At 44.2% G+C, this 15,751-nt stretch overlaps 1 protein-coding gene across 1 annotated transcript; it reads right to left on the bottom strand.

Moving 5' to 3' along the window:
- Positions 1-1,451: 1,451 nt before the first annotated feature.
- Positions 1,452-4,156, bottom strand: LOC129730079 (uncharacterized). Its single transcript, XM_055689104.1, has 3 exons — positions 3,658-4,156; positions 1,689-2,684; positions 1,452-1,628 (listed from the first exon to the last, which is right to left on the bottom strand). The coding sequence occupies exons 1-3, from the start codon at positions 3,673-3,675 to the stop codon at positions 1,461-1,463; spliced, it is 1,182 nt and encodes a 393-aa protein (XP_055545079.1). The 5' UTR covers positions 3,676-4,156; the 3' UTR covers positions 1,452-1,460.
- Positions 4,157-15,751: the final 11,595 nt, after the last annotated feature.

Below are 15,751 nucleotides of genomic sequence, written 5' to 3'. Positions count from 1 at the left end.
TTAACAACCCAATTGAATATTTGCGCAAATGTTAGGAAATTCGTTGATGTATAACTATCCAAACAAGCAAAAATCATTTATGAATCATCTGCTTAAACGATACACTTTCACTCAATGTTGCATTCAAGTCGGTAGCACACTAGCGCTCCTACATCTCATTGCCGTAAACAGCCTATTCTCAAACAAACTGACACGGTTTGAAGCCTGTTAATTTCTGCAGTACTTCAGTAACCGTCTTAATTTCAACGGAAGAAATCTCCTTCTGCCAGCAAACTTCTCTTCCCGACCGATTGGAAACAGCGCTAGAAACTCGCACAAACGGGCTCTGTCTTCTTCGGTGTCATCGAATGTGTCCAGCGCCAACTGTTTGGACCACTCGCGAAAGCTTTTTGGTGCCGGGTTGCGTTGTTGAAAAGGAAGCGCTTCCGGTGTGGGCACCGTCTCGTAGATGTCATGAAACGGAAACTTCGAGAAGGAGCTCATCAGTGGTTCGAAGTAGTTGGCAGATTTTATCTCCAGCGCTGGCCACGAAACTTTAGCAGTTTTGGCGGCCCCTGCCGCAAAGCCGCCAACGAGAATCGCCAGAAGCAGCTACGGAAAGAGAAATACGTGGAAAGCTCGTTACGACAGCATACACTGTTATCTTCCGACCTTCGAAAAGACCAATACAAACCATTATTGTTTCGTACTGGCTGGCCTTGCAGGTCAGCGTCCAGCCAATGTCTCGTTCCAGGGAACAACGGTCCTGTCTGATGGCATCTCGTGTCCGCACTGGTTGGCGGCAATTGTGATTGAATCGGTTGTAGCTGCGTGCGTGCGGCTATCGAAAACATTGGCGCTGAGTGCTAGTCACAAACATTCGATGGCTTTGGCGTCTTGGCGTAGCCAAGCAGTAGCACCTGAACGGATTTACTCTTCCGGCACGGAATGTATCGTAACACACTGAAACAAGTGACGCAAGTTTTTCAAACAATGTATGACGAATCGTGTTGCAGCTGCAAGATAAAAGGTAATATAAATAGCAATTTGTCTTCAGCTTGTCGATAGCAATCGATAAGTGGGTGCTGTATGCTTCTGATCGCTGCTTTAATTCGGCAGCTGATATTTAACGAGAAACAAATTGCAGTCTATATGACTGACCTCATTAATGGCTGCACAAAAAATTAACTGAATTTGGTAATCGGTTATAACTTCTACTAATCAAATAGTGCTACGTTCTCGTAATATTTCTGCATTTCATTTACACATGAAGAAAAAAATAATGGAAGAGTCTATGAAAGCAACGTAACACTGAAACACTGAGAAGATAATTTTATTTTGATGTGAAATTGATGCTTTTTTAAATAATTGAAAATGCAAGTCTACATTGTATTGAAGAAAGGCAAAATCTTTCAATTTCCGTAATACTTGGTATAAGAAAATGAAACAACCTTTTTTTAAAATTTCTCATTCACTGTATTTCATGTAAACAAACTTACAAACTCTCGGTTAACTTTGCGCACTGTGTCGACAGTATCGCCAACAACCTCACTAGCAGCAACGGGAGCTCCTCCGGCTACCGATGTGATGAATTCAGCAATCACCTTCATCATGTTCTGAAAGCTTTCTCCTGGTTTCCAATTCGTTGCCTGAAATTGAAAGCTTTTCTAGAATTTCAAATTCGTAACCTAGCAAGCACAAAGTCATACCACCGTATCGATAGCATCGTTCAGATTAAAAACCACAGTCGGCCGGTTGGACGTGCCCCCTACCCCGGTATCACTCTGGACCGCATCCGCGGAGGGTGCCCAGTCGAATAGTCCTCCCTGTCCGAAGAACCCAAGCGGTCCGCCATGCGGTTTGTGCGGTTTGTGCGGTTTGTGGCCGGAACTTACGGTCCCCACGCATGGATAGCCACCGACGGCGTCGTAGAAGTTATTGTGGAAAATAGCTCCCTGGCCGTTGGTGGGCGTGTCGGATCCTCCAACCCCATGACCACTGTTATAGTTGTTTGACGGTGAGTAATAGTTTACGTCCGCTAGTACCAGGTTCAGGGGAGGAATTAATGTTTTCGGGTCGGCACTTCGATATCTATTATAGAAATCGTACGGAATGCAAGGTTGACCCGGTTTCCGTCGTTTAAATTTAAACTTGTGTTTGCGACGATCCTCTCCGAAAATATTTCCCAGCCCAAAGAATTTGTGGTTCAAATCGTAGAAATTATTGCTGAAAACCGTAGGTTTGCTTCCATAGTTAGTGTTACTATAATCCGCGGAGGCTACCGGGTTCGATGTTACCGGATCCAGGGCATCAATGACGTTTTCGTCGCTGTAATCGTCTTCTGGTTCCGCGTCGATCGGTTCGTCATTTTTCGGTGGTGGCAATCGGTTGAAATAGGCGTTTGGCCGTCGGCTGTAGTTCAGTTGTCCTCGGAGAGTCGTTCGTGCTGTTGTTGTTGTTAGATACGGTCGCACCGTCGTAGTTGACCTGCGCAGATCCTCGTATTCGTGCTCGTAAACACTATACCGGCTGTAATCGGGCCGTTTGTCTTGACTGTAGCCTCCCCGCAAGCTGCGTCCTTCGAACTCGTCCTGTCGTGAGGAAATTTGCTGACTTCGATTTTGGCTCGACCGGCTATCGTCCGGGAATGTGAAGGGAGCCGCGGAGTACGTTTTGAACAGTGAACTGAGTAAAATTATATATATCTGCAAAAGTAGAAGTGAATATACTGAAGATTATTCTATTTTTGAACGAAAAAGGATAAATCAGTTTTTCACTTAATCAGGTTTTTAGAAGGATTTTCTACGAGGTTTTCTCACGCAGATTTTTGAATGCGATACCGCGTTAATTAAAAAAAAATCGCAGATTTTCGAATTAACGCAAATTAAAAACCAAAACCGTCTAAGTCTCTAAGTGAGTAAAAGACTCAGTCAAAAAACCCTCCGACATGACCGTCAAAGAGAACAATTTTAAATACTGATCGTAGAGCGTCTCATGTTTTCTCGTGTTTTTTAAATTCTTTTTGGTGGTTTACTTTACGCGGATTTTTTGATTACACGGTTTTTTATGATAGGATGTATCGTTGAACTGAACTTGCACATCATATATTTGAAATATTCCAAACGAGGGAATTACTATTGAAGAAAATAAAAAACTGATAATATGAATTCTTTTATGTCTTTTCGTATGGTGGTCTTTTCTACCACTATCAGTCACAACCTATTGTAGCTCGGTATCGATACACATTTCTAACCAGTCACTTTGGGGGCAACGGTAAACCTAATCCAAAAACTGACAATACATATTTAAGATTTTTTTCTATTTCGTTTTGGCGCATGTTGTCGAACTGACTAAACTTCATTGTAAGAATGAAAAGTGTTGTGTCGTGTCTCGCAAATACTCTTTTGTATTTACGTTGCTTCCGAGTAAAATAAACTGTAGATAGAAACAACAAAACTGTAAAGCATGAAGTTTTTTCATGGCAAATTCCTCAAGTATCTCACACCGCACTTCCCGAAAGTAAACAATAGCGTACGACTGACCTCAATTAGATAACAATAACGTTAATGTAAACGAATAATTGTAACAGACGATTACAACTCAAAGTACACTTCAAATTAATTTCAACTAAACTTCTCATTTACAAGTAAAATTAGAATAACTTTTAATCACACTAACCAACATTATATCATCCATCCAATAAACTTTGCAGTCGGTCACTCTTACTAAAAGTTCATTTTCATCTCATCTCCAACTGTGTCGAACTTCTGAACCAACCATGGCGAATACCGCGTATAAACTGAACTTGAGTAGTAAATAAAACTGTGCAAAAAACATTTCCCAGCAACGATACGAACTTTTTTCCTTCATCACAAACGAATCATTCCCTCTCCAATTTGCCTGCCGCACTGTCACTAGACCGTCGAAAGTCATTAAAAACCAGAAATTCATTCATCGTTTCAACGTAGGCCAAACGGTAACCCCACCGCCAAAAAGGCGACGCCTTTGGGTCGCGAAAAATAAAACACTGACTCTCGGCCCAGATTTATCATCATCGCACAAAACAAGCCCGGTTCGTCGTCTACGCATCGAAGCAAATCCCTAGTCTAGATGCAAACACAGCAGCGATGAGGTAATTTCCACCGGTTTTATTTTGCGAAATCAGCTGACGCCGCATTTGACCGAAACCATTGATCAGGTCAGTCGCTACCAAAACACTACAAACATGCGGAGTTCAATTCTAACTTACCTTTATTTAATTTGAACCGTATTAGTTTACTACATATTTTAGACTCACAGCACGACCTGTTCTGTTATTCGATGGTCGACAGGCAAAACGAGTCTAACGCCCCGATTTTTGCGAGCATCAACTATTCCGATAACAATGACGTTATACTTACTGGCTGATCCGAAACCGACTGGTTTGGCGTCATTGAGCGGCTTCCCACGCACCGTGTACCTTTTTCGGAAACAGCCAAGCGTTAGTTGTGAAGCAGTACCTGCTGTTGCAAAGCTTCGATTTCGCAATATGGATAAGACCGGTGCTATTCGCGAAATGACCGTAATAAGTGCCCCCAGAGGGATTATCAACTTTCAAATGTTCGACTTGAGATATACACAATTTTGCAGCCACAAGAGTATTGTGCTCATAGGATAGTGAAGAGTCATATTTGTCCTAAAAATGGTTACAGTATCTCTAATAACTTTTCTACTAATCAAATAAGTCCTCGTTATAATAAAGCTGTTCAGAAGAACGTTTAACAGTTTAATAGTTTTCTTCTTTTTCGATAAGGTTTCCTCCTCTTGATAAAATAAATCCTGCTTATGATGAAACTTACCAAAGAAATAATAGTTCTTTATAATGGAATTGTAATTGGCCAAATTAGCAGCAGGAATGATGTTTCTCGGTATGATTACTTCCTCTTAACAAATTGAGTCCGTCTTATAATGAAACATAAAATAAACTGGCTGAAATCTCTCCAGGGAATTGTAATTGGCGATATTGGCAGGAAGGAAAGTGGTTCGGTATAGCTGAGCAATAAACTTGAAATAGAAGAATAAAAATCTGCATACAAAAATTTACCTAAACTATAACAAATATATATGTACTTTAACATCAATGCTTGACTTAAGCAACTCATATTTCAGAAGTTTCAATTCAATCTGAAAGCAAAATTTATTGCATCATTTTTTATCTGTAACATTATTTGCATCGTCGAATTGGGGGAATCGCTCCTAAAAGTCGTCTCATGGCTCTTATTTGTACATTTTACCTTCAAATTTTATAATTTTTTTAAGGTTAAAACTTCTAACCCCTCGAATTAATTGAGAGTTAATATTAAAAATACTTTTACTTTGAAGAAATAGTCAAACTTGACGTTAAATTGGACTAATGAAAGCGATAAGATGAATATAGGAGCAATAACTCTATATCGTAAGAAATTGTGCTTATTACAAAAAAGTATCAAAGTGCGATTAGACAGTACGGAATAACTAAAACTATTGAAAATACGGAGAAACAGATTCGAGTCGATCTCTAACTTGGAATAAGGTTACCAAATTCAACTTTGCATTAGATTATGACGATAATCGTCTTCTTTTTCCTCTGACGTTAGCAAGACTCGCTGTCTGAATACATTCTTGAACAAACATGTCAAATGAGTACTCGCCACTAAGACGTTTTTGGCGTTGACTAACGTCTATATCGAAGTTAGGCACCTGAATTTGAAAATCTAGTAATTAACCAGGGAAAACCAGGGAAAACTGGTCAGGCTTTGAGCGCTTATTTTTCAGTCATTTATAATCAGGTTTTCGAGGTTTTGGCATCAATCGATCAGAAATTCTTTTACGGTTTAATTTATGTAACAAAAACAAACCATTGTTTGAGATACACTATTGAAAAATTGGTGATTGATATCGATTGTCTAAATCATACCGCGCAGCCAATCACTATCTCTCTTCCCAAGCACAGTCGACACTAACGATCTGACTTTGTTGTTATTGTTGTTGTCACTTTCTGTTTCCGATGCTTATTTACGTTCCTTGTCATTTAATTATCGACTTAGCCCCTCCTTCTTTCTAACTAACTGACGAAGCCTTGGTATGAAAGGTACCGTTTGAACATTTCACACCGTCAGTTCAGTTTACTAGCAGCAGGCAGCAGCAGCGGACATCAACACCGATGGCAGTAGGCGAAGTGGATCAGCAGCGGGCAACAGCGGCGGTGGTAGTGGTTAGCTGCAGTTCCTACCTCTTTCAGTTCGGCTTCCCTTCGATCTGAGTTGGATCCCACCAGCGGTAATCCGATTCAGATATCGTTGGGTGAACACAACCCGAAACTGAAAGAGACTCGCACCGCGGTTTGAGATGCCACCATCATCCAGCGTATGTATATATAGGGTGTGTGCACATAACGTGAGTGAATATATGTAGCGTGTGTCCCTAATATATCAGGTGTGTGGCCAGCGTGTGTGGTTTGCTATATAGCGTGTGTGTATGTTTATAGCGTGTATGCATGTCTGTAGCGCGTGTGGCACTGCCACTGGCACCGCCAGGTTTGAGAAGCCACAATCATCCAGCGTATGTCATTGGGCTATATAAGAGACTGTTTCTCCTCAAGCAAAGCAGAGGGACGAATGACCGTTTGGGGTTAAAGTCCCTTCAAAAGAAATCAATCAATCAAACCCCATCAGTTTTATTACTAAACCGTACCGGTTACATACGGACGCTAGGTGTTAGCAGCTGAAAGGAGGAAAGACAAAATAGTACCGGTCATCTCGTGCCGGTTTCACCCGTTATGCTGGTGGCTGTTAGTAGTACATGGCTACTGCAAAATACTAAAATGTCTGGATTTCTGGACGTATTAACCAGTAAATAAGAATAATCGGCAACTGGTAGCTTTTGGTGACTCGAAGTTATGTAATAGAAGCGTTGCAATTCTCTCTACTATTTGGAATATAAGAATACGGTAGTCAACGTTATGCGGTCGTGTCTTGAATACCACCCTCCTACTATTTTTTTTCTTCAAACGTATTTTGACATGAGAATTACCCACGTTATGTGTGGAGATTTTAGAAAATTGATCTTGTAATAATGTCCCTCGACATAGATAGAACGAAGTAGACAGAAATAGGCCAAATTAACATCGCAATATCAAATACAAAAAAAAAACAATAACAAACGAAGGACAGTGTGCATCTTTTTGGTGCGCGAGTGTCGATTGACCATTCGTTCTTTGTGTGAAAGGTGACGATTGTTCCACATTTACGAGTGAAAGACTACTGTGACGCACGCTAAGGAAGCGAAATCAAATGAAAGTGTTGACTGTTTACTAGTCTGATGCCAACACTGCCTAGAAAAGTGCAATGGCATTAGTATTCACTAATATGAACCATTTTTGTCGAGCTTATTCCTTCGAATGACGCCTACCAAAACTTAAGCTGTTAATGTTTACGCATTTTCAAGTTACAGCACTGAGAAGCGATTTACCTCCGAGCTTCTTTTAATATGGCAAAATCTGACACTACTATCTACGCAAGGAAATGATATCCGAGATCAAGGCCAAGCTGGATAGATATTACTCGGACTCTGCACAGTTGATTGGAACGATTAATATGTGGTTTACCGAGGTTCGTTGTGTCCGTACGAGCACAATTGATGCTAAACGATCTGGGCGCCTAAAAGACGTCACTACACCAGAAAACGTCGAAAAAATCCATGATATGATGTTGAATGATGCCAAAGTGAAATTGGGAGAGGTAGCTAATGCTGTAGCAGGCCCGTAGCTATACAATGGAATAGGGAGGGGGGGGGGCTTAGCTTAACTGGGGCAATAGTTAATTAGAAATTTACGAAAAATATAGTCCAGCAGGCGGCCACCAAACAATACTCTTTACTGAGTAAATGCAACAACAACAACAACAATCAGACGAGAGCCGTGGTAACTCGTGCTGTATCAAGAATTTGTCGCCATGTTGCTCGGTTTTGGGCTGTGCTTCGCCAGTTCCCCAGTCGTCTCATCACCCGCAAGTCTCCTTCGATCTGGTCGAGCCATCGTGCACGCTGCGCCCCTCTATTTCTGGTGCCGGCAGGGTTGCTGAAGAGAAGTGATTTCACAGGGTTGCCGTCCTGCATCCTTACGACATGACCGGCCCACCGCAACCTATTAACTTTCGCCAGGTGTGCAATGGGATTCTCTCCAAGCAGCGCGTGCAGTTCGTGGTTCATGCGTCGTCGCCATTCTTCGTCGTCCGTCTGTACTCCACCGTAGATAGTCCGTAGCACCTTGCGTTCAAAAACTTCAAGAGCGTTAAGGTCCTCCGCGAGAAGCGTTGTTGTCTCGATCCCGTAGAGGACTACCGGGTTTTGTACAGCGTCAACCTCGTGCCTCGTCGCATTCGATTCGATCGAAGTGTCTTCCGAAGTGAAAAGTAGGCACGATTTCCTGCCTGGATGCGTCTCTGGATCTCTTTGCTGGTGTTATTGTCGGCGGTCACCAGTGACCCCAAATACACGAACTCATCGACCACCTCAAGCTCATCACCGTCTACAGAGACTTGAGTTGAGAGGCTAATGTTGTTCTCCATGGAGCCTCTCGCTCGCATGTATTTTGTTTTCGACGCATTTATCCGCAGTCCGATCCGTTCAGCTCCGGCTTTCAGTCGGGCGTAAGTTTCCTCCGCCGTCGCAAAGTTACGTGATATGATGTCGAAGTCATCTGCGAAGCCCAGAAGCTGAACAGACCTTGTGAAAATTGTGCTCCTCGTGTCGATGCACGCCCTCTGGATCACACCCTCAAGGGCGATGTTGAACAGCAAACAGGAAAGTCCATCACCTTGTCTCAACCCTCTGCGCGATTCAAAGGGACTCGAGAGTATCCCCGAAACACGCACGTAGCACATCACTTGCGCCATGGTGGCTCTGATCAATCGAGTCCACTCGTCTGGCAGTTTTTCCTCCTCCCAAATCCTGGAAATGACCCAGTGCAGCGCTCTAGCCAGCGCCTCTCTTCCATGTTTCAAAAGCTCGTTTGGCAGTCCGTCTTTGCCTGCGGCTTCATTGTTTTTTCAGCTTCCCGATCTCACAAAGAACTTCGTGAATATCGGGGGCTGGTACTCGGTCATTCGCTGCTGGTGCTCCTAGGTCAGTTCCTGCGCCGCTTCTGTTTACTGTTTCGCCATTCAGGTGTCCATCGAAGTACTCCTTCAACCTGTCGACCACCTCGCTGGCATCCGTGAGAAGGTTCCCATCCGCGTCGTTGCACATGTCGGCTTGCGGCACATAGCCTCTGCGGAACTGGTTTATCTTCTCATAGAATTTCCGCGTTTCACTGGCACGGTATAGCTGCTCCAGCTCCTCATGCTCACGATCCTCTTACTGGCGCTTTTTTCGTCTGAGAATCGTGGTCGTGTCGTTCCGTGCCCGTTTGTAATTGGCCTTGTTCTCTCTCGTTGACCTGCCCAGGTATATCGCCCAGGTCCGGTTCTTCTCATTCACCGCTGCCTCGCACTCCCCGTCATACTAGTCGTTTCTGCCACTCGCTGATTCCACTCCTAGTGTCGCCGTTGCGGTCTCCACGATAGCTGTGCGAATGCTGCACCAGCCGTCTTCGAGAGGCAATGCGCCCAGCCCCTCCGCCGTGGGTAGCACCGCTTCAAGCTGTTGCGCGTATTCCTCCGCAGCCTGGGAGTTCCGGAGCTGCTTAATGTTGAGCCGCGGGGTTCGGCGATGTCGCACGTGGTATACGGTCGACAGTTTCGAGCGCAATGATACCGCAACTAGGTAGTGGTCCGAGCCAATATCCGCACCGCGATAGGTACGCACGTTTGTAATGTCTGAGAAGAACCGGCCGTCGATGAGAACATGGTCAATTTGATTTGCAATACGTTGGTCAGGTGATCTCCAGGTGATCTCCAGGTGGTTTTGTGGATGTCCTTACGGGGAAAGAAGGTACTTCGGACTGCCAGTCTTCGGGAAGCTGCGAAGTTGACGCATCTCTGGCCGTTGTCGTTCGTCACGGTGTGCAGGCTATGCGGGCCGATCACCGCCTTGTACATTTCTTCCCTACCGATCTGCACGTTCATGTCCTCGATGACGATCTTGATTTCTCTACGCGAGCAGCTATCGTAGAGTTTCTTCAGCTGTGCGTAGAACTCTTCTTTCTCTCGGGTCTTCCTTCGTGAGGGCAGTGCACATTGAGGATAGTGTAGTTGTAGAACCGGCCTTTTATTCTCAACAAACACAATCTGTCGCTGATCGCCTGCCACTTGATCACACGACTCTGCATCCTGCCCAGCACTATAAAGCCGGTACCCAGCTCATTGGTTGTGCCGCCGCTCTGGTAGTACTGTGCCCTGCGGCCACAAATCCTCCGTACCTTCTCTCCTTTCCGGCAAAACTCCTGGAGCGCAACGATGTCGGAGTGGCGGGGTTCTAGCTGATCCAGCAGAATCCGGTCGCCACCCGGGGCGTTCAGATTCAGTTCCATGTACCGAGCTTCCAATCGTCGTCCTTGTTTCGTCGCCTAGGTCATTGCCAATTGTTCCGGTCCGTATTCAATTCTTGATTGTTCGTAGTATTTTAATGTTTCGGCATGCTGCCTTACTAGGGCTGCGGATGCCTAGTCTCGCGACGGGGCTGCCGTCTTGGGTGTAGCTGACGAGACGCCGCATTTCATAATTCAGCCGTCCGCTCCGGATCAGACGCTGTTTGAACCGCCCCTAACATGGGGAACAGACGCTCGGACATGCTGCCCTCCTAGGAGCCCTCCTACTGAGAAAATGATGACGTGCGAAAAAGCGTGCAAGCGATACACAATAGCTATTTAGCGAGGCCGACTTATACGTCTTGCGGTGGTGTAATCGGAAACGCATCTGACCGGAGATTAGAAGTTGTGAGCTCGAGTCCCACCTGCTGGATTATATTTTTCGTAAATTTCTAATTAACTATTTCCCCAGTTAGTACATTTTTCAATCGTCAGCTCCACATTTACTGCTTGAAATAGAAATAAAAATAGCTTGACTTGCATTATAGTCATTAAAAATAAGAAAGATAAATGTATTACTTTGAAATTACTTCCTTAACAAAAAAAAAACGCAAAACGAAGTAGCTACGACTCTGTGCTGTCGGCATGTCATTGGAATGCGTGGGCAATATCGTGCATTCAGTTGGAAATGAAGAAGCTCGGCGCACGATGGGTGCCGCGTTTGCTCAACTTGGACCAAAAACGAATTCGTGTTACGACTTTCCAGCAGAATTTGGCATTATTTTCACGCAAGCCGACCCTGTTTTTTCGCCGATTCATAACCATGGATGAAACCTGGATTACTACACTCCTGAGTCAACAGGCAAAACAGTGAATTTAACAGGACCAAAGTGATCCGAAACGTCCAGAAACGCAACAATGGGCCGGAAAGATTATGCCCTCCATATTTTGGGATGCATATGGCATATTAGTCGTGGACTATCTTTGAAATCATAACGACAACGCGCCTGTTCATTAATGCTTAGTTGCACAAGCAAAATTGCATGAAATTGGCTTTGAATTGGGTTCTTAGCCACCGTATTCACCAGACCTGGTCCCCAGCGACTATTACTTGTTTCCTAACCTGAAAAATTGGCTCACCGGTAAGCGTTTTTACTCAAATGAGGAGCTCAAAGCTGAAACTTGACGTATATTGGAGACCTTCCGATCAAGTAATAAAAAATCGTTGGACTGTATTGACCTAAAAAGAGAGTATGTTGAAAAATAAAACCGACTTTGGACCACTTCGAGTTCATCGCTGATGATCATCATCCGTGGGAATTTTGGTTTCTCTTGAGCCTCTTCCTTTCATGTACATTGATTCCTTGTCCAATTTTCCTAGCCTCTACTTTTAAATTGGCTGGATTGCCTCCGCCGTTAAAAAGTTTCTTATAATCATCGGACTGCACCGTCCAGAGTAATTCTGAACTATGTTCAGAATAGTCTACCTTCTTGTTTCAACCCTCTACGCGCTTCGGAGCGATTCGAGCGCATCCCGACATCCAAACGTAACACATCACTCATCCCATGGTAGCTTTGATAAGTTTTATCAGTTTATCCAAAACCATAGTCGTACATTATTTGCCATAGCTGGTCATTGTCCTTCTACTGGCTCTTCTCTCTCGTCAGAATCGTGGCCAACTCTTTTCTATTCCGTATATATTGAGCCACATTCTCTCTTGTGGCAATATTTAGACAGTTTTCCCAAGTTATTTTTCTCATTTACTGGCGTTTCCCGTCAAATTATTCATTTTGTCGGTTTGAGGTTAACTTACTCAGTTCCGCGGTTGCGGGCCTTCCGATAGCTGAAAGTAACTTGCCTCATTCATCGTCAAGAGTCGAAGCACTTAGTTCTTACGTAGAAGGTCATAGTTTTCGGCAACCTACGAGTTTTGCAATAGCCGGATGTTTGGCCGAGGAGGACGGGCTCGTTGTGAGTGAAACATCGTGGTTAGTTTTGAGCGCACATGCATTGCTACTAGGTGGTGGTCTAAAACGATATCCGCATCCCGGAGAGAGCGTGTGTTTGTGATATTTGAGAAAAACCGGGTATCAATAAGAGCGTGATCAGTTCGATTCGTTGTTCGGTAGTATTTGTATTTGTATTTGTATTTGCATATAATTCATCTAACCTAGGTTTACATGAATGATGGTCACAATAGTTTAAAATAATCTACACCTAACAAGTTGTTGCCTAAACTTATATGACGGCACACCAAAGTCGTGAAGGTCTTCCACCTTAAGGAATGTACGAATGCAGGAGGCTAGAGGTTCGTTGTATCCAAACGTAGTGCGATGAAAGCTAGGTTGTAGCAAACCAGTGGATTGTTTGTTTTGCTTTAGTGTTGACCAATCAGTTGCCTCACGACCGCGGGCGTATGACGCCATCATGCCTAGGACCTATCTAGAAATGGAAAGCCACCGGTTTACTTGCGGATGGACGCGATAGCGTATCTCCGCAGTGCGTGCCTCTGGCAAGACGTCCTCCGCCGCAGCGTGCGCGAAACGAAGAACAGAGGATAGAGTGCCGCGCAGCGTCCAGTTCAGCAAGATCGATGCTAAAGAGTGCGATAAAGGCCAGCAAGTGGGCCTGCTTGGATAGACTAGGGTATCGAACGTCTTCGTCAGTGGTTTTCTTCGGCAGTTTTTCTGCAGCAATCTTATGCAAAAGGGGGTGCGATGTGCGAGTGCCAATCGTAATGGCCAAGACAAGAAATTTCTAGCATCTATGGTTTCTGACTTACAGATTTCTGTCGTGAAATTTCACGATTCCGACCATAGTGCAGCCAAGCTGGAGCATATCATCGAGGGACTCTTTCCACGCCACGAGCCAAGCCCTTGTCCTCCAGCGGCCAAGTCTCACGTCCAACGATTCAGTATCTCAGACATAGACCATGGATGGTCGGCTAGCCTGCCGAACATCCAATCCATGAGCGACGAAAGCCGTGTCGAGGTTGAGGAGGAGGCAAGGGTTACGAATGAGGAACTCATTGTGATTGCCAAATCTCTAAAGGTGAGCAGGGCTCCGGGACCGTATGGTATCCCTAATCTGGTAATCAGGCTGGCGATGAAAACGGCCTCCTGGCTGTTCCGGGCAGTTATGCAGAGGTGCCTGGAAGACTATCTCTTTCCGGACAGGTGAAAGCGGTAGAGACTGGTCTTACTGCCGAAGGCTGGGAAAAAAAATTGTCCTTGACATCAGGGTGGAAAATTTGTTTATTCTTTGTCCAACCTAGAATATAAATGGATGTTCTTTAGTAAAACTCTTAAGTCCATTTCAACCTTTGAACATATCATTTCGGCAACGAGGATTTTAAGAATCCACAAACATGGCAGAAGATAGAGTTGATCAGCAGCCGCAACCGGGAATTCCAGATATGATTCTCAAGATGGCCCAACTTTTACAGCAGATGGCGGCCCAGCAGCAGCAGCCTTAGTATCAAACCCCGGAGCAGATTTTGGAGTCCCTCTCACCGATCATCACCGAGTTTGCCGTCGACGAGGAAAACGGAGCTACGTATGGACGCTGGTTTAACCGCCAACAGGACCCCTTCGAGAACGATTCAGGCTGACTACATCCTACCAAAGCTTCCCAAGGACGTGAAGTTTGAAGACACAGTCAAGATTCTCAATAAAATTTTGGACATCAAACGTCAACATTCCGGAAACAGTTCATGTGTCTGCACCCGGACGAACACATATGATTCGCATAGATTTTCTAGGATTCCTCACATTGGATTCGTGAGCGTCCTTGAATAGGATTCCTGAAAAAAGAATCCTCAGGAATGCCCTGTAAATGGCTCTAGGATTCTTGAATAAGAATCGTGAGTGGGAATCCTCCGGATCGTGTTTGTGATTCCTTTCACGATTCCGTCACCGTGTTTATCGGTATCCTGGGGATTTTAACTCAGGATTCACTGCGTGTTAGTAAGGGCAGTTAGTGAAATGCACATCTAAGGATATTATCAGCTACGGCGGCAACGTCAATCGAGCCTGTGAAGACTCTCAGTTCCAGAACCTAACACCGGATCATTTCAAGCGCCTCATTGTCGTCAGCGGATTTAAAGCCACAAAATAAGCGGATGTCCGGGTAAGACTACTTTTCTTGTTAGAGAATGTCCAATCGTTAATTGATGAGTATCAACGCCTTTTAAACTTAAAGGAAGACGCCACGATCATCGAGCAACAAAGCAGCGACTCGAAATCTACAGTTCACGCCGTCAGGGACAGGAAGAGTGCACCGTATCAGCGAAATTCTTCGAAGCAAGAAGGTAAGAAAACAAAGACACCATGTTGGCAGTGCGGTCAAATGCATTTTGTGAAAGACTGCTTTTTCAACAACCGCGTTAGGCACAAAAAAGGATACTGTTCCTGTTCGAAGAAGACGAATCAAACGATGTAGATACCCTGAAGGCTCCTGCTTCTAAAGATCCACCAGCTGAACATGAAGAAGTTCAAGAACTTCCTCGGCCACCATTAAAAGTTCCACCACAACTCATGGCTGAAGAACAACAACCACTCGATACTGCTAAACAGCCACTAGACAATTAAAAAATGTTCTTGAGTAGTTTGACGATGAAGAGCCAGACACCTAGACGGCTCGTTTCGCTGCCTTCCAGATTCCAAGGGTATCGGCTGTTTTAAGGAGGGAGATGTTACATCAAGGCAACCAGTGAAAAGTTGTCCTTGACATCAGAGTGGAAAATTTGATTATTCTTTGTCCAACCTCGAATGGAAATAGATGTTCTTTAGTAAAAACTCTTAAGTTCGTTTAAACCTTTGGACATATCAGTGATCAACACTAAATTTCATTTTTTCATTACCACTTAACTAAAATCAACTGTAATTTAATTTACACTAAACGTACCGTATGTCGTTAATTAAAAATCATCTTCCTTTTATCCTCCGCAAATCGCTCCAGCGCTAATTCAGTAATTTTTTCACGATTGTTGCTAACCATCTGCCGATGAACACTCAGTAAGCAGAGAGCACTCAACCGCTGTTCAATCATTGTTGACTTCAGCCAGGCTTTCGCCAGACGTAATGTGCTGAACGAGTACAATATTTCAATTGCTTTCTCAGTCGCTGGGAAGAAAGAACGGGTTTCAGCTAGCAGGTCTAAAAGATCCAGTCTTCCAAATTCTTACGATCTGCTCCCATGCTGCTGCAATGTTGTTACCAAACTTCCACCTCTCCAACAAAACTGTCGACTTCGTAAAAAATTACTAAACTTTTGGTTTTGCGTTTGAA

The sequence above is a fragment of the Wyeomyia smithii genome, chromosome 3, assembly GCF_029784165.1.
Source record: "Wyeomyia smithii strain HCP4-BCI-WySm-NY-G18 chromosome 3, ASM2978416v1, whole genome shotgun sequence".
Lineage (NCBI taxonomy): Eukaryota > Metazoa > Arthropoda > Insecta > Diptera > Culicidae > Wyeomyia > Wyeomyia smithii.
This window is presented reverse-complemented; position numbering and strand designations above follow the sequence as displayed.

Excerpts from the sequence above, each read along its gene's own strand:
- LOC129730079 (XM_055689104.1), bottom strand. Across the intron at positions 1,629-1,688 it reads ACGATGCTATCGATACGGTG|GCAACGAATTGGAAACCAGG; the intron begins GTATGACTTTGT and ends TTTCAATTTCAG.